Source organism: Neovison vison, chromosome 3 (genome assembly GCF_020171115.1).
Source record: "Neovison vison isolate M4711 chromosome 3, ASM_NN_V1, whole genome shotgun sequence".
In the NCBI taxonomy this organism is placed as follows: Eukaryota; Metazoa; Chordata; class Mammalia; order Carnivora; family Mustelidae; genus Neogale; species Neogale vison.
This window is the reverse complement of record NC_058093.1, coordinates 90,361,788-90,385,934: the sequence shown is the minus strand read 5'-3', so window position 1 is coordinate 90,385,934 and position 24,147 is coordinate 90,361,788. Positions and strand designations below refer to the sequence as shown.

Genomic DNA, 24,147 nt, shown 5'->3' with positions numbered 1-24,147 from the left:
TGAATTTATTTTTCCCTAGAAGTAAAAATATATTGTGTTTAATTCAAAGCAAAATTATGATTTTCTTTTGTATATTCTATCATTTGCATGTAATATGATATCAAAATCTAGGTTCATTAGTTCATTATTGGATTTCTTTTTTTTTTTTTTTTTTAAAGATACTTGAGGAGCACCTGGGTCGCTCAGTGAGTTAAAGCCTCTGCCTTCGGCTCAGGTCATGATCCCGAGGTCAAGGGATCAAGTTCCGCAAATGGCTCTCTGCTCAGCGGGGAGCCTACTTCCTCCTCTCTCTGGCCTGCCTTTCTACCTACTTGTGATCTCTGTCTGTCAAATAAATAAATAAATAAATCTTAAAAAAAAAAAAAAAGATACTTGAGATGACAAATAGGCAGTGTGATAGTTCCTGCCTCTTAAAGCAATATAAGAAAAAATGAGGAAAGAGTGATTAGAATTTGAAAAAAAATATATAGATAATAATGTGAAGGATATTTGTGCAAACATATATAACATATTAACTTGTAAAAGAATCTTTGTGGTTAAAATTTTTAAAAAATGTTTTGTGTATATACATCAGAGTTTTCTTCCAGCACCATTGAGTTTTAGCTAATAATTTATAATGGTTAACAAAGGTAGAACAAACCAAATAAACCTACTGCATAGTGAATAAAAACTGTTGAAAAGTAAATACTAAATACTTAAATCATTATAACTATTAATAATGACACAACAGGGGTGCCTGGGTGGCTCAGTGGGTTAAGCCTCTGCCTTCGGCTCAGGTCATGATCTCAGGGTCCTGGGATCGAGCCCTGCATCGGGCTCTCTGCTCAGCAGGGAGCCTGCTTCTCTCTCTCTCTCTCTGCCTGCCTCTGTCTACTTGTGATTTCTCTCTGTCAAATAAATAAATAAAATCTTTAAAAAAATAATAATAATAATGACACAAGAATGATAAGGGGAAGTTTTAGTAAATTATATTGCCACTGTAACAAGGTATCGAGGTATTCACCATTGAAAGTAAGATATTTATTAATTGTATCAAGTCTTAAGTGACTTCAATACAAAAGATACTATAAAAGCTCTCATGTTAAAAGAATTTATCTTCTTATCCAGAAAAACAGTGTTTTCTCCTGATCCAACATAGATCCAATGGAGTCAATGAGATTGAAGAATTCCTGATTGAATTTATATTACTAATCTATAATATTTTCTTTTAGGTTCTAGATCAAAGATACATTTATAGGTGTGTCATATTAAAAACTGCAGTGATTATTTAAAAAAAAGAAAAAAACCTACCAACTGGTTCCTTCTGATTCTGAAAGAGAATCTTGCTGTTACTGCCGTCCATGTTTGCCATGTTAATTGTGTTTCCATCTGTCCAGTAGAGTTTCCTTAATTTAAGAGATATGAATTAAAAATATTAGAGATAGGCCTACTTGTTAACTAGAAACATACACTGAGAAATAAAGTTAATGTCAAAGTAAATTCTTGGTATAAGATTAATTCTTTTTAAGAAGAGCCCGAATTGTTGAGGCACTTGCTGATGATAAGGTGCATGTTTGCCTCGGAAGAAAGCACCACTCTTTCTTCTTCCTGTCATTGAAGGAGGCAATCAACTCACTTCCTTTGCCCTCCTACATTCACAACTGAAATATTTACCTATAAATATAGTAAATTACTTCCATCCAGATTGAATCCCCTGGGTTTAGAGAAACCAGATACCAAAGAAGAAGAAAAAGTCATTTCAGCCATTCCCCCTGAAAGCACGGGGGAGAAAGTATTTCAGCCCTACACAAGCTCTCTACATGGGTACATGATGATTAGCCAGAAGATGGGAGAATCTGATTTACTTAGCAGTGACAATAACATCAGCACACAGGTGAATATGTTATTAAAACTAAACGCATGTAAATATGTTATTAAAACTGGTGTTTGAAATAAAATTAGTGACTTTTCCCTGCATCTCCTTTTTTTCTTTTCTTAAATGTTGAACTGTTGTTACTCCTTAGAAACATAAATTAATAAAATCTTGCAATAATGTATGAAAATCTGGCTTTATGCAGATAACAGAAATCTCTAACCAGGGATCTCTTTTACGATTTCCATATTAACTTTTTTGACTGGTATAGTTGATATGTTAATTCCTCTGAATTAAAGTTATTATACCAAATCAGGACAAAAATGTGTGAAATTTTTGGAAAACTTTACAAAAAAATAATCATACTTTACCCCCTGACTGGGTGAGCTGCAAGACACTGTGGCTTATCGATTCCATGGATAATCGAGGTTTTCAAAGAGCCATCTAGTCGTGCTACATTAATTTGTGTTTCATCAAATTCGGAGCTAACCCAGTATAAATTACGTGAGACCCAATCCACTGCTAGCCCTCTGATACTCTGAATATCTGTAAAACAGGAAAGAGAAAATTAAAAGTGAATGAAGTTGCTCATTCTTTTTGACTTTCCAAGTAAGTTATTTTCTGTCTCTGGGAAAATTTAATTTACACTTTAATTTGTTAGCTAAAATTGTACAAGATTGTAATCTCATTCCCTTATCAGCCCTTCTTAAGGCATGAATAATCATTAATGTCTTACTGCTGAGCCATTTGAAAACCTGAAGCAACAATTAGCATTGAAATTACACTAACACTCAATGATTCACTAGTAAACACTTAGGAGCAGACACAGGCAGCAGTCTTATGGGCCAAGGTGACCAAAATTCAAATTAGAGTAATAGCTTCTCCAGTTGGTAGCACATCTTTCTAGTTAGGAAAAAGTACTTGTGGGCCGTCAACAAATGGGCTATTTTGTGTTTTAATGTGCCAATTTGTTCCTGAAATGAAATAAAGCAATTCAACTTTCCTAAAAAAAATCACCAGAGTCGAACATCTTTCAAAATAGATAATTAGCAGAAATTGACTGAGATATGTCCAAAGAAACAAAATCCTTTTAATATTCCTCCAACATGGATTCTACAGAAATTACTGAAATCTAATTAAGTTTCGATTCAATACAGCCAACATGAATATTTGGATTGTTATTCCTTGATTATTTAATTAGCCATCTTTTAAAAAAGATAGAATTCAGGCTTAAATGCAAGTGTATGTTTTAATTAAAGAAACCAATCAAAATCAAGTATTTAAAATGATGGATCCTATAAAATCTTTTAAACATATTTACTAGAACATCTTTTTAACATGTTACCCTATAAAGTAAGCCAGGGTAGTCCCCAATCGGTGGCACTTAAACAGTCTAATTTGGTTTTATTTTTATTTTACTAAGTTTTATCTGGAAGCATACTGAATCTCTAGAGCTCTTTAGACCAGCGTTACTCAAACTTACAAGACCTCTGGGGATTGTTACAAGGAAGACTCCGATTCAGTCATTCTGAGGAGGAGCCTGACGTTCTGCAAGTTCTAACTAGCTCCCAGGCACATCTCCAACCCAGTGGTTCCCACCCACCTGCCTCCAGAATCCCAGATCAGCTGTTGCTTAGCTCTTCAAATTGCTATGTCTTCCATTTTTATCATTTTTAAAAAATGCCACAAAGCTAGATTTTCATGTGAAAGTGAAAACACCAGATTTATAAAATTTGCTAATTATTTCAAAATGTAAAAGACCAAAATAAGGCGTAGAGACCTGGCAGTTCTGGGTGGGTTGTAACAGTAATGTTGGCACGGTAGGATCCATCGCATGTTTATGTCCTCCAATCCTGACAGAGCCTCCTTTCTGCTCTGAAATCCTCTTCCTACTTCAAAATAACTTTTAGTCACAGTGCCCTTAGGAGATATTCTCCATGTTTCAATTCTCTTCTTATCAACAGTCTCTCCTCTGCAATTTACCTTTCATCATCAATTTACTGGTAAGTTGGTGAATCTTAAATATGAATTTTATTTCTCAACCCAATACTCAAAATTTATTTTCATTTTCAGTTATCCTCATCCAGATCCCTTTTCTTGAGAAAAAGTAATACAGCACTTCTGTAAAGCTAAACCTGCCACATCTGAGACTTACTCATTTGCCCACTGACGATATTTACTCCTTCTGTTCCTTCACCCTCTGGACTTAATTGGTTTGCTGCAAGACAGTCTTGCATTTATAATGAGAAGATTTGGCTTCATGTTCTAGGTTGGGTGCCTATTTTTTGTCTTTAATCAAGTCACTTAAATTTCAGCCTCTATTCTTATCAGGAAAATGAGGCTATCTACAGATAATACATAGGATTCCTGTGAGTATTACATTGGATGATACATAGTTAAGCAGTTTAATGCTGGGTTGAGGGGTATTTTGCTAATCCAAGGACTTAACACTTTCTGCATTTTTACCATGGATTGCTTGGCATTGGCAGAAATAACACAATACATTTTTATTTCCTCTAAAATACATATTCTCCAAAGGTTTTGGTTTTTGTTTTTGGCTGTTTTTCCACTGCTCAAAATCCTTCTATTTATTTCTAATTGACTCCCAATCACATGGTCAGAGAATACATTGCACTCCTAAATTGGGAAGCATAGCCAAATGTAGGCAATTAATACCTATTTAGTCCTTATCAATTCTATGGTTTATGCTCTTTCAAATCTTTTTCTGTCTTTGAGACTGCAATAGCATACAGTCTTTTTCCTTATCCAACCAAATGACTTAGTTGCTGTCAGGTTTTTTTTTCGGACTATAGAGCTCTGCATCTTGACCTTTGTTTGTCCCAAAGATATTCAATAGCTTCCAGTCACTCAGAAAGTGATGTCTAAATTCCTTAGCCTGGTTTTCTGTGCAATCTGAATGTAACTACCTTTCCAACTTTATTTCTCAAAATTTTTAACCAATTACCTCACACTTCAGTTATACTGATGTTTTCAGATTTCCAGAGTTGCCCTGACCTTTCTAACCTATAGGGAATTACCTGTACCTCATACCTTACCACATTTCCACTAACCTGAATCACACACAAAAATAAGCAAGCTGTTGGCAACATCACCCTTCAAACACAAAAACCTAATCAATTCCTTTCTATATTCCAGCAAGAAAGTTTTCTCTACTTAATAAGACTGTATTTGGTCAATTCCTTTGTACTTCACGTGATAGTTATTTGTTGACACATTATTACTCACACATATACTTCTTGAGGGTAGGTTTCTTGCTAATATATCTTTATCGCTCCCTTCCCAAATGTATATAACACTGCTTTAAACATTAATATTTTAAATAAATTGATGAAAAAATTCATGACCATGAACAATCTATAATGTTAAGGATATCTGAGCTGAATTGGAAATATCAGATAAGGTCTTCAAGTTCATTCTCAAGAGTGAATATATATCTAAATACACACTTATCCAGTATTAATTCTCATGCTCTTATCCTTATCTTTTGGAGTTTCTGGTAAATTCACCATAAGAGTGGGAGGGATAAAAAACTGCCATACATTTAGTGAAACTTTTCTTTCCTTGATGAAAATATTGAAATAATTGAAATAATAAAAAACATTGAAATATATATTGAAATCATTCTGACTCAATCTCTGTTTTTAAGAAAGTCAAAGACTTCTGAGTAAATTTCTCAAAGGGTTCAATTTTCTATATTAAGGAACCCTTATCTCTTGAACTAAAACAGATTAGATATTTTGAAAAGCCTGTCACTGCAATAATATCTTCTGAAAAATGATAAATTGTAACTTTTAAATAATGTATCATGATCACAAAATAGTAAAGTCTCTACATCCTAACACAGACTTGTTTGTTAGCCAAAACAAAAAGGAAGGCAAATGAGAATATGGAGGCTGGCGCAGCCATAGGGACAAAAGCCTGGGAAATCAAATCAAATGGTAATCTAGAGATCCATGGATTATTAGTTGCTTAGGGCAAGTGGGTTCAGTCTTTAAATGCACAAATACAAGAGAGCTAAGCAAGAACAATACCAGGTATTTCAGGAGGATATACATCATCACTGATAGGTGAATAGGAAGAAAAAAAACAAAAAACAAAAAAACAAAAACAAAAACAAAAACAAGAAACCTTTTTGCCTGATTAAGAAGGAGAATAATTTAGTAGTAAAAACAAAATTTATTTTCTCTGTTCTTTCTCTGAATACAGAAAGCAAAACACAATAAAACCAAACCAAGCCCAAACCAAACACAAAAGACAAAAACTTTAAGCATAGATCTATACTGGACCAAGAGATTAGTAGTTTATAAACAAGATATCCACTGGCTGGGTAGGGGATAATGAAATTCAAGTGATTTCCAGTTTACAGTGACTCCTCTTTCCTCTAGCAGAAGCAAATTCAAATCCTCTATGAAAGAAAAAAAAAATCCTCAACCCTTGACCTCATAATTTCTCTAGATTAAATTCATTCTCATAGAAAATCAGAACAAAAAAATAAAACACAGAAAATGAATGAAATATATGAAACATAAAAGGAAGAGTTATGAGAAAAATCAACAAATTTAAGCCTACAAAGCCTACATGCTTTTACATTATTGTGCAAGATAAAGAAAAGTGAGTGGACTATTTTAAAGGAAAGCATATGCTTTGAAATAATAAGCATAGCCAATAATTTATTGATTTATTTTTAAATATTTATTTATTTCTTTTAGAGAGAGTGTGTGTGTATGTGGGTGGGGTGAGAGGCAGAGGAAGCTGGAGAGAGAGACGCTCTAAGCAGACTCCCTACTAAGTGCCAAGCCTGACACAGGGTTTGATTCCATGCCCATAATATCATGACTTGAACAGTAATCAAGAGTCAGATGTCCAACCAACTGAGCCACCCAGGTACCCTGTCAAAAATTAAAAAAAAAAAACCCACAAAAACAAAATCTTGGAAGACATAATACAAACGAAAAATGGTTTGTAAATAAATATTTTAAACAATATTTTTAAAAAAAGCAATGTATTAAATAGATTAACCAGCAGCTTAGACACAATTCAGTCAGTAAACTATAAGACAAATCGAAGGAGTTAGCCAGAGCCAACACAGAGAAGCAAAAAGGTTAAATGAGTTGGAAATCAAGCATATTTAGTCAAAGTTTCCAAAGGAAGAAATAGACTAGGTTATAGAAAATGGTGAGAGATAATATTTGAGGGCTTTTTCCTTCCCTGGGCTGATGCAAGATATGATCCCATAGGAGGCACAACAGACCCTTGGTAGCTAAATAAAAACATTGTCATGAAGACAAAGAAAGAATGTTAAAAGCATTTAGTTAGATAAACATGGAGATTCTTAATAGGAATAAATAATGTAAAATATGGTAGAATAATATCTGCAAAAGGTTGAGAGACAATAACTCAACTTGAAATTCATAACTCAACAAAATTATCTTTATATCTATATCTCAACAACAAAAATATTTTTAGTTAAAAAATGGCCATATGGATGGAATAGACATTTCTCCAAAGCAGATACAGAAAGGGTCAACAAGAACATGAAAGGATGTTCAACATCACTAATCATAGGGGAAATGCAAATCAAAATCACAATTAGAGACCACTGCACACCCATTAGGATGGCTACTGTAAAAACGATGACTACCACCACCATAAAACCAAAACCCAAGTGTTGACAAGAATGTGGACAAATTAGAACCTTTCTAAGTGCTATTGATAGGAATGTGAAATGATTCAGCCTCTGTGGGAAACTGTATGGCAATTTCTCAAAAAAAAAAAAAAAATAGAATTACCATATGATGCAGCAATTCCAATTCTGGGGGCATACCCAAAAGAACTGAAAGCAGTGTCTTAAAGATACACTTATGCTCACAGCAGAATTACTCACTGTAGCCAAAGGAACAAACCACCCAAATGTGCATTGATAAATCTATCTATATAGTTAAATATATATGAACACAATGGGATATTATTCAGTGTTAAAAAAAAAATTCTGACACTTGCTACATTGTGGATGAACCCTGAAGACATCATGCTGTGTCAAATAAGCCCTTCACCAATAGGCAAATACTGTGTGATTCCACTTATAAGAGGCACCTAGAGTACTTAAATTCATAGACAAAGGAAATAGAATGGTAGACATTTGGGGAACAGAATTACCAGGAGTTAATAACTGTTTAATGACTATAAAGTTTCAGTTTTACAGGATGAACAGTTCTGGAGATTGGTTCATAGTATGAATGTACTTAAAGTTACTGAATTGTACACTTAAAAAGAGTCAAGATGATAAATTTTATGTGTATTTTACCATGATCAGAAAAAATATCAAAAACAAAAGCTAAATAAATATATTTTCAGACAATATATCAGATTATCACCAACAGATTATCAGTAATCTAAAGGAAATTAAAAGACATAAGTTAGTGAGAGGAAAAATGACCACAGTACAAAGGCCTTAGTTGAAAGAGGAATGGGGTAAGCACATAAATCGATTGACATGTAGATAAATCTAAATGGAAAACACATACACACACACATATAATCGTTGTCAATTCTTTGCTTGTGAAATTTCTCTTTCTTTTTTCTTTTACCTATGCAGTGGACCTGCTGATACCAGCATCTTGGAAGTGGGCAGGAAGGCTTTTGCCCAAAATCAGATATGCTTTCAAAGAAGGAGGGGATCTCAAATGTCATAATTTTCTGAGAACAGATATGGCTATATCCAATCAAAATTCATTTGAATTGGGTTTCTGGGCAATTGTTTATTTGTTTTTAGGGACAAAGTTTAAAAAAAAAGGCAAATTGGTAACATTTTGCCAAGCTTTTTCAAGGGAACTTTGTAAATGTTAAATATTCCATTTATTGCAACTATGAAAAACTGAACACACACATGTTACTATATATAACACATGGTATACAAATTAACCATAAACACAATCCAGCTTAAGAAGTAGAATATTGAAAATATTTTAGGAGCCTTCTATTTACACTTTCACTAATTTTATGCTTCTTCAACTCTGAACAATATAGTGTTTATCATTGTCTTGGTTTCATCAGTTTTAACACAAATATACGTATTCCAAACCTATGTTATTGTTTCTTTTTTCCTAGAGAATCTGAAGCAGAACTGCAACTTTTCACTAATCATATATCTTAATCTCCTAAACCTATAAATATTGATATTTTATGGGAATAATTCACTGTTGATTTGGGAAAATGTCCAAAGCAAGGGTGTCTATTTTGTTTACATCTGCATCATGTATCCAACATCTTTCCAATGATCACCTCTGGTTAACTTCACCTCTCTCCCAGCCATCAGGTTTGATTACTTCTATATCATACCCCTGATATCTATCACCTTCTTATACCTCTCATTGTTCTAGTCTAATTTTTGCTCTAGATTTAGAACATTTCTTAACCTTCTAGCTGTATCGTTATCTATAATTCTTATTTTCAGTGTTTCAAATTTCCATGTAATTTACCTTCAAAAGAGTTTGAATCATGACCTTTAACCAGCTGTAAAAGTCTTTAGTCGTTTCTCACTGCCTTTAGAAAAAAAAAATACAAAAATACAAAAACAGCTCTTCTTCCTGAGGTAAAACCTTTTGTTCTCTGCCTGTCTCATTAACCTTATAATTTATTCTTATTGAACGTCTAGCTACTGCTCACTACTTGCTCCTCCCTTCATATGAAGTATCCAGAGCTTTGTAACTACTGATATTTCAACCTGGATTGATCTGCTAGCATTTCCCCCCAAGGTTTAATTTGACTGCTATTTCCTAAGTGAGCACTTTGGTGATCTCATATAATAAGTTAGTATTCCTTGTGCTAATTTTCTAAGTAGTTTACACCCTTATTAAACTGCATATTTCATATAGCCTTATATTTTGGTTAGCTGTTTATATCTCATTCTTTCACCAGACATGAAGCTGCCTGAGGTTATAGACAGTCTTAGCTAAATATAGCCATCTCTTCACCCATCTAATGTTTCACATATAGAATACACATATAGAATTTCCCTATAGGGAAAAAATAAAATAGGATACTATCCTTCTCACTAAAATATAAAGACTAAGCATAGCAAGTATGGCTTATTTAGCAATTCATTGCTATAGATACATAGTTCTCAATGAAATGGCATTTATAAGTGTGGTTTTGCCTTTTTTTTTTCCTTTTCTTTTCTCTGTTTTTAAATCACAGATGTTGACATTCTTCCACTGAAAGATTTCCTGGGTGAAAATGAAAATTGAAAATCCTATTTAGAAATAGGCAAAACAACAGATGTCCACTACTCAAACTCTCTACTTGAATTCAAGGCCTGGTTCCAAAATCTAGACTCTAGATCTCACTTTTATTACTGACTTGTTTTCTTTTCCTTCATTCTTGCTGGACCAATTTTCATAATAGTTTTTTTTTTCTTTAAGCATTTTTATTAATGGTTACAATTAAATATGGTGTCTTGCAAAACAGAGGGAATGGATGAATTTAGTACTCGGTGACAAAATAATTGTTGGCAGAAGTGGGTAACAATTTCAAATAATAATGGAAATCTACTTTGAAATAAATCCAATTAAATTCAAAGTACCATTGAGAATTAAATTTTATATTGTAGCAATGTGATCAAAAGTCTACATTTAAAGAGTTTATATTTTTACAGTTAAAAAAGCACATGATTATATGATAATTCCCTACCATATAAATGAGGGCTTTTAATAAACAGGTAACTTCTAATGTGTATTAATCTTCTTTTTGTTCATTTTAGCATCTGCTAAACGCAGATGCTTTCAGATGGTAGATGACTCTAGAACTTTGTTCAATCAATGGTACTTGCCCAAAGTTGAGCCCTTAATTTTCCAGAAGTGAATGATTCACTTTGCCCTAGAATAACCAGATACATCTGGAGTTTTTTTCCAGTAAAAAGTGAATTTTTATTGACAGTAGCCTGGGACCTTATAATGCTACCAACATATCTCTAAAAGCTTTTTCTTCTATGTCAGAATAACCAAACTGTTGGAAAAGGGATAGAATACTTTTACACTTCACTGAGGTGCTACTAGGTGAAATCAGCAGATTATGTTGAATGTTTATTAAATGAATATTGGAAATAAATATTTGTACAAACCATGTGGTTATTAAGATTTTCTGTTCTCTATCTGGCAAAGTTCCTTATTTGTAAAAGAGAGGGACTCTGGGTCAGGAGGGAAAAACCACATAACTTTAAAGTCAATTCCAACTTGGATGAAACAAGCCCTGCCATTTCTTACTATGAATTAAATGACTCCTCATTTTTAAAAACAGAAAGTAACATTTACTTCAAAGTACTGTATGGGGAATAAATGATAGATAAAAGGAGAATAGATACAGAGAGAGAGAGGCAAGATGGCAGAAAAGTAGCTGACTGAAATGACATTAGGTTCCAAGAGTTCAGCTAGATAATTATCAAAACATTCTGAACACCTACAAACCCAAGAGGAGATCAAAGAGAAGAAAAGCAGCAATTCTAGAAACAGAAAATCAACCACTTTCTGAAAGGTAGGACATGCAGAGAAGTGAATCCGAAGCAATGGGAAGTTAGACCACAGGAGGAGGGGCCAGCTCCCAGGAATCAGTGGAGCAGCAGAGCACAAAATCCAAACTTTCAGAAGTCATCTCCACTGAGGGATATCACAGCAGAGGCTAAGCAGAGGTGCAGCCCTCACAAGGACAGTGTGGTCTCAGGACCCACAATGTCACGGAAGGTTTGGGGGTGTCTGAGTGTGGCAGAGCTGTCAGGTATCAGAGTGGGAAGCTGAATACAGAGACAGAGCCAAGGAGTGAGCTTTCAGATCAGAGTTACCTCAAATGGTGATCTGAGGCATAGTTGGGCCACTGCTCTTCAAGCAAGAACCCCACAAGTGGCAGATCTGCGGAGACCCACCTTTCTGCTCTGGGAAGAGCAGCATGGCAGGAATCTGCTGGGTTTAGAGACATCAGGAAGGGTCATGAACCAGAGATAGAAATGCTTGGTCACAGGCCAGGTGAGCTTGGACTGTGGTTGGAGACCAGGGAGACAGGAGTGATTGACTGCTTGTCTCAGGGAGCACACTGAGGAGTGGGGCCCTGAGCTCTCAGCTCCTCTGGGCCAGAGATTGGGAGGCGCCATCTTCTTTCCCATCCTCCAGAGCTCTAAGGAAAGCATTCAGGGAACAAAAGCTCTGAGAGCAAACCAAGCAGATTACTTAGGCCTGTCCATGGCAAGGGCAGTGCAATTCTGCCTTGGACAAATATTTTTTGTGTGTGTGTGTTTTTTTTTTTTTTAAGATTTTATTTATTTGACAGAGAGAGAGAGATCACAAGTAGGCAAATCAGCAGCCAGAGATAGAGGGGGCAGCAGGCTCCCTGCAAAACAGAGAGCCCGATGTAGGGTTTGATCCGAGGAAAATGAGATCATGACCTGAGTCGAAGGCAGAGGTTTAACACATTGAGCCACCTAGGTGCCCTCAGGGAAAGACATTTGAGAATCACTACAACAGGCCCCTCGCCAGAAAATCAGCAAGAACATCCAGCTAAGACAAAGTTCATGAATCAATGAGAATAGCAGAACTCCAGAGTTAGGGGAAAGCAATAAATAGAATTCATGGCTTTTTCCCCCATGACACTTAAGTCTTGAAAAGTTAATTTTTTAAAAAAAAATTTTTCTTATTCTATTTTTTAACTTTTCCTCTTTTAATGTTTTTAACTTGTTTATCTTAACAATACCTTTCTAAAAAAACTTTTAAAACCTTTATTGTTATAGTCATATTTTATCCCTTCATTGTATTTAATCTTGTTTTTTGTATATGTAGAGTTTTTTTTTCCTAAAAATTTTAAGATACAATTTCTTCTAATAGAACAAAATTTCTAATCTCACACATGGCTTTGTTCTAGTTTCCAGCCTGAGCACATTTCCTACTCTATTTTTTTTTTCTTTTTCCAAACAACTTATTATCACTTCCTTTTTTAGAATTTTTAAAAAATTTTCACCTTTAATATCATATTCCATCTCTTCATCATGTTTGCATTTATTTTTCTATATATGTAAGTTTTTCTTTCTTTAAATATTTGGGAGGATATTGTTCTAAGAAATTTAAATACACCCAAAATCAAGTGGGTGGCTCTGTTCTATTCACCAGTCTAATGTGGATGTGTGTGTGTGTATAACATTTTTATTTTTTATTTTTATTTCCTTTCCCCCCTCTTTCTTCTCCTCCCAGTTTTGGATCTCTTCTGATTTTGTTAGCATACATTTTTTTTTCAGGTGTTTTGCCACCCATTTAGTATTTTTTTCTCTCACTCATATATTCATATATGGATAAAATGACAAGGCAGAAAAACTCATCACAAAAAAAAGAACAAGAGGCAGTACTGACAGCTAGGAACCTAATCAATAAGGACATTGGTAATAAGTCAGAAATAGAATTCAGAACAACAATACTCAAGGCAAGGTGCTAGTTGGGCTAGAAAATGGAATGGAGGATATAAGAGAAATCCCATCTGGAGAAATGAAAGCCCTTCTGGAGAAATAAAATAACTAAAATCTAAATAAGCTGAAATTTAAAAAGCTATTAATAAGGTGCAGTTAGAAATGGAGGCTCTCACTGCTAGGATAAATGAGGCAGAAGAGAGAATTAGTGATATAGAAGACCAAATGATGGAGAATAAAGAGGCCAAGCAAAAGAGAGAAAAACAACCACTGGACCATGAGGGGAGATTTCAAAAAACAAGTGATACCATAACAAAACAATACTAGTATAATTGGGATTCCAGAACAAGAAAGAGAGAGAAGGAAGAAGGTTATTAGAGAAAATTATAGTAGAGAATTTCCCTAATTTGGCAAAAGGAACAAGCATCAAAATCCAGGAAGCACAGAGAATCCCCCCTCAAAATCAATAAAAAATAGGTCCATACCTGATCATCTAATAGTAAAACTTACAAGTCTTAGTGACAAAAAGAAAATCCTGAAAACAGCTTAGGATGAGAAGTCTGCAACATACAGTAATAGAAATATTAGATTGACAGCAGACTTATCCATAGAAACCTGGCAGGCCAGAAAGAGCTGGCAGGATATATACAGAGCACTAAACGAGAAAAACATGCAGCCAAGAATACTATATCCAGCTAGGTTATCATTGAAAATCAAAGGAGAGATAAAAAGCTTCCAGGACAAACAAAAATTAAAAGAATTACCAAACACCAAACGAACCCTACAGGAAATATTGAAAGAGGTCCTCTAAGCAAAGAGAGAGACTAAAAGCAGTAGACCAGAAAAGAACAGAGACAGTATACAGTAACACTCACCTTACAAACAATACAATGGCACTAAATTCATATCTTTCAATAGTTACCCTGAATGTAAATGGGCTAAATGCCCAATCAAAAGATATAGGGTATCAGAATGGATAATAAAACAAGACCCATCTATACACTGTCTACAAGAAACTCATTTTAGACCCAAAGATACCTCCAGTTTTAAAGTGAGGGCGTGGAAAAAAAAGAAAGCTGGGGTGGCAATTCCTATATAAGATAAGTTAGATTTTAAGGCAGACTATAGTAAGAGATGAGAAAGGACACTATATAGTACTTTAAAGGTCTGTCCAACAAGAAGATCTAACAATTTTAAATACCTATACCCCTAACATGAGAACAGACAATCATATAAGCCAATTAATAACAAACACATTGACCATAATACAGTAATAGTAGGGGACTTCAACACGTCCCTCACTGAAATGGACAGATCATCCAAGCAAAAGATCAACAAGGTAAAAAAGGCCCTAAATGATACACTGGACTGGATGGACATCACAGATATATTCAGAACATTCCATCCCAAAGCAACAGAATATACATTCTTCTCTAGTGCACATGGAACATTCTGAAGAATAGATCACATCTTGGGTCACAAATAAGGTCTTAACAGGTACCAAAAGATTGGGATCATTCTCCTCATGTTTTCAGACCGCAATGCTCTGAAGGTAGAACACAATCACAAGAAGAAATTTGGAAAGAACCCAAATACATGGAGGCTAAAGAGCATTCAACTAAAGAATGAATGGGTCAACCAGGAAATTAAAGAACAATTGAAAAAAAAATCATGGAAACAAATGAAAATGAAAACACAAATGTTCAAACAAAACTGTGTTCAAAAATAACAGTTCAAAATCTTTGGGACACAGCAAACACAGTCCCAAGAGGAAAGTAGATAGTGATACAAGCCTTTCTCAAGAAAGGTCTCAAGTACACAACCTAACCCTATACCTAAAGGAATTGGAGAAAGAACAGCAAAGAAAACCTAAACCCAGCAGGAGAAGAAAATCATAAGGATCAGAGCAGAAATCAATGAAATAGAAACCAAAAAAACAATAGAACAAATCAATGAAACTAGGAGCTAGTTCTTTGAAAGAATTAATAAGATTGATAGACCCCTGGCCAGACTTATCAAAAAGAAAAGAGCAAGGACCCAAATAAATAAAATCATGAATGAAAGAGGAGAGATTACAGCCAACACAAAAGAAATACAAGCAATTATAAGAACATATTATGAGCAACTATATGCCAACAAATTTGACAATCTGGAAGAAATGGATGCATTTCTAGAGACATAAACTATCAAAACTGAACCAGGAAGACACAGAAAGCCTGAACAGACCCATAACCAGTAAGAAGCTTGAAGCAGTCATCAAAAATCTCCCAACAAGCAAAAGCCCAGGGCCAGACGGCTTCTCAGGGGAATTCTACCAATCATTTAAAGAAGAATTAATTCTTATTCTCCTGAAACTGTTCCAAAAAATAGAAATGGAAGGAGAACTTCCATACTCATTTTATGAGGCCAGCATTACCTTGATCCCAAAACCAGACAAAGACCACAAAAATAAGGAGAAATACAGACCAATACTCTTGATAAACACAGATGCGAAAATTCTCACCAAAATACTAGCCAAGAGAATCCAATGGTAGATTAAAAGGTTTATTCACCACAACCAAGTTGGATTTATTCCAGGGCTGCAAGGTTGGTTCAACATCTTCAAATCAATCAACGTGATACAATACATTAATAAAAGAAAGAATAAGAACCATATGATACTCCTAATAGATGTTGAAAAAGCATCTGACAAAGTGCAGCATCCTTTCTTGATCAAAACTCTTCAAAGTGTAAGGGTAGAGGGTACATACCTCCATATCATCAAAGCCATCTATGAAAAACCATAGCAAATATCATTCTCAATGGGGAAAAACTGAGAGCTTTTCCCCTAGGATCAGGAACATGGCAGGGCTGTCCACTATCACCACTGCTATTTAACATAGCACTAGAAGCCCTAGCCTCAGCAATCAGACAACAAAAAGAAATAAAAGGCATCCAAACTGGCAAAGAAGAAGTCAAACTCTCACTCTGCAGATCATATGTTACCTTAGGTGGAAAACACAAAAGACTCCACTCCAAAACTGTTAGAACTCATTCAGGAATTCAGGGAAGTGTCAGGATATAAAATCAATGCACACAAATCAGTTGCATTTCTATGCACCAAGAGCAAGACAGAAGAAAGAGAAATTAAGGAGTCAGTCCCACTTACAATTGTACCCAAAACCATCAGATACCTAGGCATAAAGCTAGCCAAAGAGGCAAAGTATGTGTACTAAGAAAACTATAGAATACTCATGAAAAGAATTGAAGAAGACACAAAGAAATGGAAAAATGTTCCATGCTCATGGATTGGAAGAACAAATATTGTGAAAATGTCTATGCTACATAAAGCAATCTACACATCTAATGCAATTCCTATTAAAATACAATCATTTTTAAAAAAATAAATAGAACAAATAATCCTAAAATTTATATGGAACCATAAAAGACCCCAAGTAGCCAGAGGAATGTTGAAAAAGAAAGCCAAGGTTGGGGGTGCCTGGCTGGCTCAGTGGTTAAGTCTCTGCCTTCAGCTCAGGTCATGATCTCAGGATCCTGGGATTGAGCCCCATATCTGGCTCTCTGCTCAGCAGGAACCTACTTCTCCCTCTCTCTGTCTGCCTCTCTGACTACTTGTGATCTCTCTTTGTCAAATAATTAGATAAAATCTTAAAAAAGGAAAGAAAGAAAGAAAGCAAGCCAAGGTTGGTTGCATCATAATTCCAGACTCCAAGCTCTATTACAAAACTGTCGTAATCAACACAGTATGGTATTGACACAAAACCAGACACATAGATCAATGGAACAGAATAGAGAGCCCAGAAATAGACCTTCAACTCTATGATCAACCAATCTTCAACAAAGCAGGAAAGAATGTCCAATGGAACAAAGACAGACTCTTCAACAAATGCTGTTGGGAATATTGGATAGCCACATGCAGAAGAATTAAACTGGACTATTTCCTTACACCACACACAAAAATAGACTCCAAGTGGATGAAGGATCTCAATGTGAGAAATGAATCCATCAAAATCCTTGAGGAGAACATAGGCAGCAACCTCTTCGACCTCAGCCACAGCAACTTCTTCCTAGAAACATCACCAAAGGCAAGGGAAGCAAGGGTGCAAATGAACTACTGGGACTTCATCAAGATCAAAAGCTTTTGCAAAGCAAAGGAAACAGTCAACAAAACCAAAAGACATCTGACAAAATGCGAGAAGATATTTGCAAATGACATGCAGATAAAGGGCTAGTATCCAAAATCTATAAAGAGCTTATTAACCTCAACACCCAAAGAACAAATAATCCAATCAAGAAATGGACAGAGGACATGAACAGACGTTTCTGCAAAGAAGACATCCAGATGGTCAACAGACACATGAAAAAGTGCTCCACATCACTCAGCATCAGGGAAATACAAATCAAAAACCATGGAGAGATACTACCTTACACCAGCCAGAATAGCTAGCGTTAACAAGTCTGGAAACGACAGAAGCTTCAAGGATGAGGAGAAAGGGGAACCCTCCTACACTGTTGGTGGGAAAGCAAGCTGGTGCAGCCACTCTGGAAAACAGTATGGAGGTTCCTCAAAGAGTTGAAAATAGAGCTACCCTATGTCCCAGCAATTGCACTACTGGGTACTTACCCTAAAGATGCAAATGTTGGGGCACTTGGGTGGCTCAGTGGGTTAAAACCTCTGCCTTTGTCTCAGGTCATTATCTTGGGTCCTGGGATTGAGCCCTGCAATGGGCTCTGTGTTCAGCAGGGAGCCTGCTTCCCTCTCTCTTTTTCTGCCTGTCTCTCTGCCTGCCTGTGATCTCTCTCTCTAATAAATAAATAAAAAATCTTTAAAAAAAATAAAGATGCAAATGCAATGATCCAAAGGGGCACGTGCCAATGTTTATAGCAGCAATGTCCACGATAGCCAGTCTGTGGAAAGAACCTAGATGTCAATCAACAAATGAATGGATAAAGAAGATGTGGTATATATATACAATGGAATACAATGCAATCATCAAAAGAAATGAAATCTTGCCATTCACAATGATGTGGATGGAACTAGAGGGTATCATGCTCTTGAAATAAGTCAATTAGATAAAGATAATTATCATATGATCTCCCTGATATGAGGAATTTGAGAGGCAGAGTGGGGGTTTTGGCGTGTAGAGAAGGAAAAAATGAAACAAGATGGTATCAGGAGGGAGACAAACCATAAGAAACGCTTAATCTCACAAACTGAGGGTTGTCGGGGGTAGTGTGATAGGGAGAGGATAGTTGAGTTATGGACATTGGGAGGATATGTGATATACCCTAGTTAGTGTTATGAAGTGTGTTGTGAAGTGTGTAAGCCTGACGATTCACAAAACTACCCCTAGGGCAAATAACAAAAATAATTAATAAAATTAATAAAATGAAAATTTAAAAAAAAATCAAAAGAAAGAAGAATAGATACAAATGTGGAAACCCAACTACGTAACTCCCAGTTAGAACTTTAAGGCCTGTTAATGTCTTCTTTTCTTCTTACTATGTTCATTGCAAGTTAATTTCTTGCTATGATAATTTAAAGTTTGTGGGGGACAGTCTTTTATCTAGTAAGGTATAATGGTGGGCATTATATAAATAAGTACTCAGGAGAGGCAACTGAGCATAAAAGGTTAACACCCAATCACTGGGGATGAAGTCCCAAATTCTCTCTTTGCAGAGTAATGAGAGTGACAGGAGCTCTAAACATAGAGTCCAGAGTGTGACTGTGGCTCCATTGTATACTCCCTTTGTTTCAGAGACAAGAGTTTCAGCTTTCACAAGCTTAAGCTTTCTCATCCACAGAATGAAAGTATTTCTTAAAAATAGGTTTGTAAAGATTGCATGAGATTATGGTGCTTGTCACTTTAAGGACAGCTAGTATTATTCATCACATTAAAAAAATAAACCTGAGAGCACCAATAATTGAAAAATATCTGGACAAAGCAGTGACTTAAGGGTCAGAATTAATTACCACCAGAGAGTCAGGCTGCAGACCAGTAGCAAAAACCTTTGTTATGAATTGTGCAGTAATTTTTCTTAGAATAAAATTACCTTTTTGTGTTTTAAAGAAGCAACTATACATGTGATAATAAATATTTGTTAGTTTATACAAAGAACACATCTATAGTCATTTGTTAGCATTTATGTTTATAATGAAGTGTGCTTTGTACATGTAACTGTAACCAATAGCTTGTGTAGGTAGTACATAAATTAAGAGAAGTTTAGTATTTTAGGATATGGAGAATGGCATGGCAGGCAAACTATTTCTAGACTTCTTCATGAAGGTTCAGTGTTTTCTCAGGAAACGGTCTGATTGGAGCAATGACAAATGTAGCGTCTGATTTATGAAGCAGATTTCACATTAGACTTCAGCTAAGGAAGATAAGAAAAGAGAGAATCTCAAGACAAAGTCCAGTAGAGGAAGGACAGTGAAGTAAGAAGATACAGAGACCATGTAAGAAATAAGAGAAAGCTCAGACATTTGCAGGGAATCCAAAAGATGAAAGGATAAAATACAGTACAATTACTGGCAGGATTTGAGACACTTTGATGAGCTCACGAGCTGAACTGTCAAAAGTTCATTTCAAGCTTTCTATTAATGGAAAGATAAATCAGTCCTTCACAAGATTTCACCCTGGAAGAAAGGAAAATGCAACATCATTCAACTTATAGGTGAGCCAGAAATGAAGGACTTATCTTTGACAATACCTATTCCTCAACCTTCATATCCAATTAATTAAGTTACTTTATATTTTCACACTTTTATATTTCTATAATTCGCCCTCATTTCTTTGTTTCCCTTCCAGTCCATGTTTCTATCACATCTTACTAAAACTGCTACACCAGCCAGTGATCCAGTCTCCCAGAGTCACCTGCCTCCATCTCACACCTCTTCAATTCTCTACTAAACCTAAAAGCTAGAACTCATATTTTCCAAAGGCAAATACATACATAGCTGTATACAACGGCTGCCTCCTTGAAATACTTTTTTGGCTCTCATTATTTTCAGTACTAATATAAAAATCAACAACTTATAAAGTCTAGATTCAGTTCCTACTTATTTCTTTAGCTCTATCAGCTTGTATAATATGTCCTTCTTGTTCTATGTTTCATACTATTCAACCAATAATGATTCTCCATCAATTTCTTATATATATTTCAATATTTTCAAAATGATTGAATTAATGGTTATTGATCCTAATGAATATATTTTATTAATTGTTGGTAAGAAAATATCATTGTTCAATTTTTGGTAATAATTATAAATAAAGTCCACTAAATGAAAAGAAGTCTGTGAATTTCTTGAAGACAAATTCATCAACTACTATAGTTACTACATAACTACTAGCTACCAATCTATATTGATAGAAAATTGTCCTCACATTTTTCTGAGATATAACATCTTTCCCTTCATACAATTCACAAAGCCTTTTGGTAAGGATTTCACATTCATGATAAAGTGCTTAAACAATTTTCTGTTAGACTTTGATGAATTTCTTATGAGATCACCTGACTGTCAGTCTTAGAAGGCACGTAACGTCCTTTAACTGATCTTTCAGGGTATTTAATGATCATTACCTAGTCTAACAATTGGATAATAATCAAACCATTATTTCCCTCTCCTCTGTAAAAAAATCCTCTATGAAGAAAAATCTTTGCATTAGCTTTCTTATAAAGGTTATTCTCTTATGGGAAGTTTGAAATAAGTATTTAAACAAGTTTATAACCAATTCATTCAAGTTGCTTTAATAGCACTAAACTTAGATGAGTAAAGAGCTAGCATAAATAAAAGAACACTTTAGTGGTTAAAGACTCTCAGATCTACTAGTGATACTCAAGCCATCTTTTTAAATATGATATGTGGAAACTCTTGAAAACCTATGAATTTAAAACCTGTACTTCTTATTGCTTTAATTAAGAGATTGAGCATTCCTCACATAAGTTCTGATTTTAAATTTTTAGTATGTTTCAAAGCATGAGAGTTTGATATATCTATATGGATTACTGATCACCCTTTCTTCTATCCTCTTCCAAATCACTCTCTCATGCTTATTGGAAAATGAAATTGAACAGAAACTGTCTTGTTTGGTTTTGCAGTCATGAAAAGAGCAGATACCCAATGAAGATATATTATGGCGATATACTAATATAATAATACTATACTAAATACATACTATACACATATATACTATATATATAAATATATATAAAACTAACATATTATATATATGCAATATATATACTAAGATACTCAATGAAGATAAACTAAACTATTACTACAACTAATAATAACAATAATAACACAACAATAACTGATCCAGAAATCACAATACACCAAGATTCAAACAAAGACTAGGATAATTCAATGTTAAATATTTAAAGTCATGGTATCTGTAAGTATGTCTAATTTCACTTCAAATATATTTTCTACTTTGGGGAAAGTTATTTTTTTTAATAGTTAATTTAACAACATTTACCAATAAGTTATGATTTAACTTGCTAGGTTAGGATGTGGATAGAAATAAGTTCCCTGTCTTATTTGTGTACTCCAGTTCTGTAAAAATTTATGCAAAGGAAGTTGATAATAAGCTTGAGCCCAAAGAGGGAAAGAAGTCCTTCCCAATATTCTATATTTTGTGTATGCACAAATTACCATTCCTCCATCAGCAAAAAATAAGTCTTCAAATGTTTGTTTAGAAATCCACAAATTTTAAGAAGATCACTTTTGAATTTTTTTCTTCTTTTGAAACAAAATTTCTAGTTATCAGACTATTATGTGCAACATAATTATAGCATTCTACAATTGTAAAGACATAGCATATTATTAAATCTCTGAATAATCAATTCCAACTTTCAATTAACAACACAGAATTGGATAATTTAAAAAAACATACAAAAGAGACTTGTGATTATTATAAATTGAATGACATTTTTTTAAGTTGTAATGTGCAAAGCGCTTACCTCTTGAAATAACAGTTTCCAACCCAGTTCCGTTAATAAAAGCCCGTTTAATGGTTTGTGTTTTAATATCTGTCCAGTATAAACGTTCTTCAGATGCATCAAAGTCTATCACAGTAACATCATCAATATCAGGAACTGTAAAGGCCGTGATAAAGTTAAAATATGGATTATCAATATCCACTCCTCTGATTTCAGAACGCCTTGCATATAGAAGAAATTTTTTCATTTCTAGAAAAGAAACAGAAATAAGTGTTTATCTCTTCTAACCTCGACAAGTTTGAAGCAATCTAGAAATTCTAAAATTATTTCTTGTTATTTAAAAGAATTTTAACATCAAAAAATCATAATCGAGATTTGATAGGCATAAATGAGTTATTATTTAAATTAAAATTCTTAAGAAACAAATGAAAAACAAGTTAGAATTCTTAAGTCATTATTTTTCTTGAGTTAGAAATACCAAGAAATTCTCAGTGATTTGATCTTATAATTTTAAACAATTCTTAGAACACATAAACTCTGGAAATATCAAATGGTATTTGTTCTTTGTACCTAATCAGAACAAAATTAAATGATTTTTGAAGGCATCTAAGAACATTTTTTATACTATCTCAATAAAATTAAAGATGGATTTAAAAGTCATGTTCATGTTTTCCTTGTCAAAATTGGGCATCAAATAACGTCAAGGTATGTTTTATTACACATTTTTAAAAATCTGTAGTAAGTAACATTGTGAGGCATTGCATCATTTTTATTTCCCATAAGCACCTTTTGGAACTGAGTTTATAAAATAGGAGATTAAATAGAAATAGATGTCACAAATAATCTATTATTTCATTGTTCTCTTTGGAATTATTGTAGTGATACGTTAAGATTATATATAATTAATTAAATCATCATGCACCTACATTCCTGAGTTAAGATTTTGTGAGCACATTCTTCTCTGCCCTTGAAAGTAATTGCTCCACAAATAAACAAAAATTACTCAAAATTAAAAGAAACCAAAACAGGAAAAAAACCCTACAGTCTGATTTCATTCACAAATTTCATTATCATTTTTTCTAGTTTAAATGTGCTGTTTAATTATTTTTAAGAAATATTTAAAAGTCAAAAATTTTACCTCATTCTTCCTCCCTTTAAGTTAATAATCCCCTATAAAATGATGTGAAAGTAACTTTAGAAGAGCAGGAGGAGATTAAAGCTGTTAAGTACCTCTTTGTTACATGGTTACCTACATCATCACTTTCTGAAAATGCCCTTTCACTTACAAATCTCCCTGCTTTGTAGAGATAAATTCTGCCAACACACCAAATAAGAAAACAGCAAGAAAAAAAATGAATAAGGTAATAAATAGTAAAGTGCAGCATATCACATATTTAAAGAATTTGTCAGTCTTCCCAAAAGTAGATGAATCATCAATACAGTCTGGAAGTAGCACTACCTCAAATGTTTTTAAGAACATTAAAAATCTCTTCTGCTTCACTTTGAGGAAAATCTTAATGCTAATATCATTTGAGAGAATTCAATTTGAAATTTAAATAAGAACTTCAAGAAATTTACCATAGCAGGTCTTCTTGTCTGAGGAAAGTTTCATCAAGTGGGGGCACGCACAAGCAGCACTCCTATTATGATTGATCAGACACATATGAGAGCAGGGTCCTTTGCCATCATTAGCTGCACAGGGATTGGGAGCTGTAATTACACAGTGAAATATTAACAGTGAAAAAGTAAAAGAAATATATTAGGGAAACTTTGAGGTTGACAGGGGTTATTCATGTAATGATTCAAAGTGAAGTTCCCTATATAGCACCCATTACTGGGATGATTAATATGACAATAATAGATAATCATACATAGCAATTGCATTAATAAAAAC

At 34.3% G+C, this 24,147-nt stretch overlaps 1 protein-coding gene across 1 annotated transcript in view; it reads right to left on the bottom strand.

The window, feature by feature from the left end:
* LRP1B (LDL receptor related protein 1B) overlaps positions 1-24,147 on the bottom strand; it is a 1,985,448-nt gene that overhangs the window by 597,923 nt on the left and 1,363,378 nt on the right. The window contains exons 28-31 of the mRNA XM_044242553.1: positions 23,832-23,963; positions 22,275-22,502; positions 2,224-2,398; positions 1,291-1,385 (exon numbers count right to left, since the gene is read on the bottom strand). Coding sequence (XP_044098488.1) covers positions 1,291-1,385; positions 2,224-2,398; positions 22,275-22,502; positions 23,832-23,963 — 630 coding nt within the window. The remainder of the gene's footprint in view (positions 1-1,290; positions 1,386-2,223; positions 2,399-22,274; positions 22,503-23,831; positions 23,964-24,147) is intronic.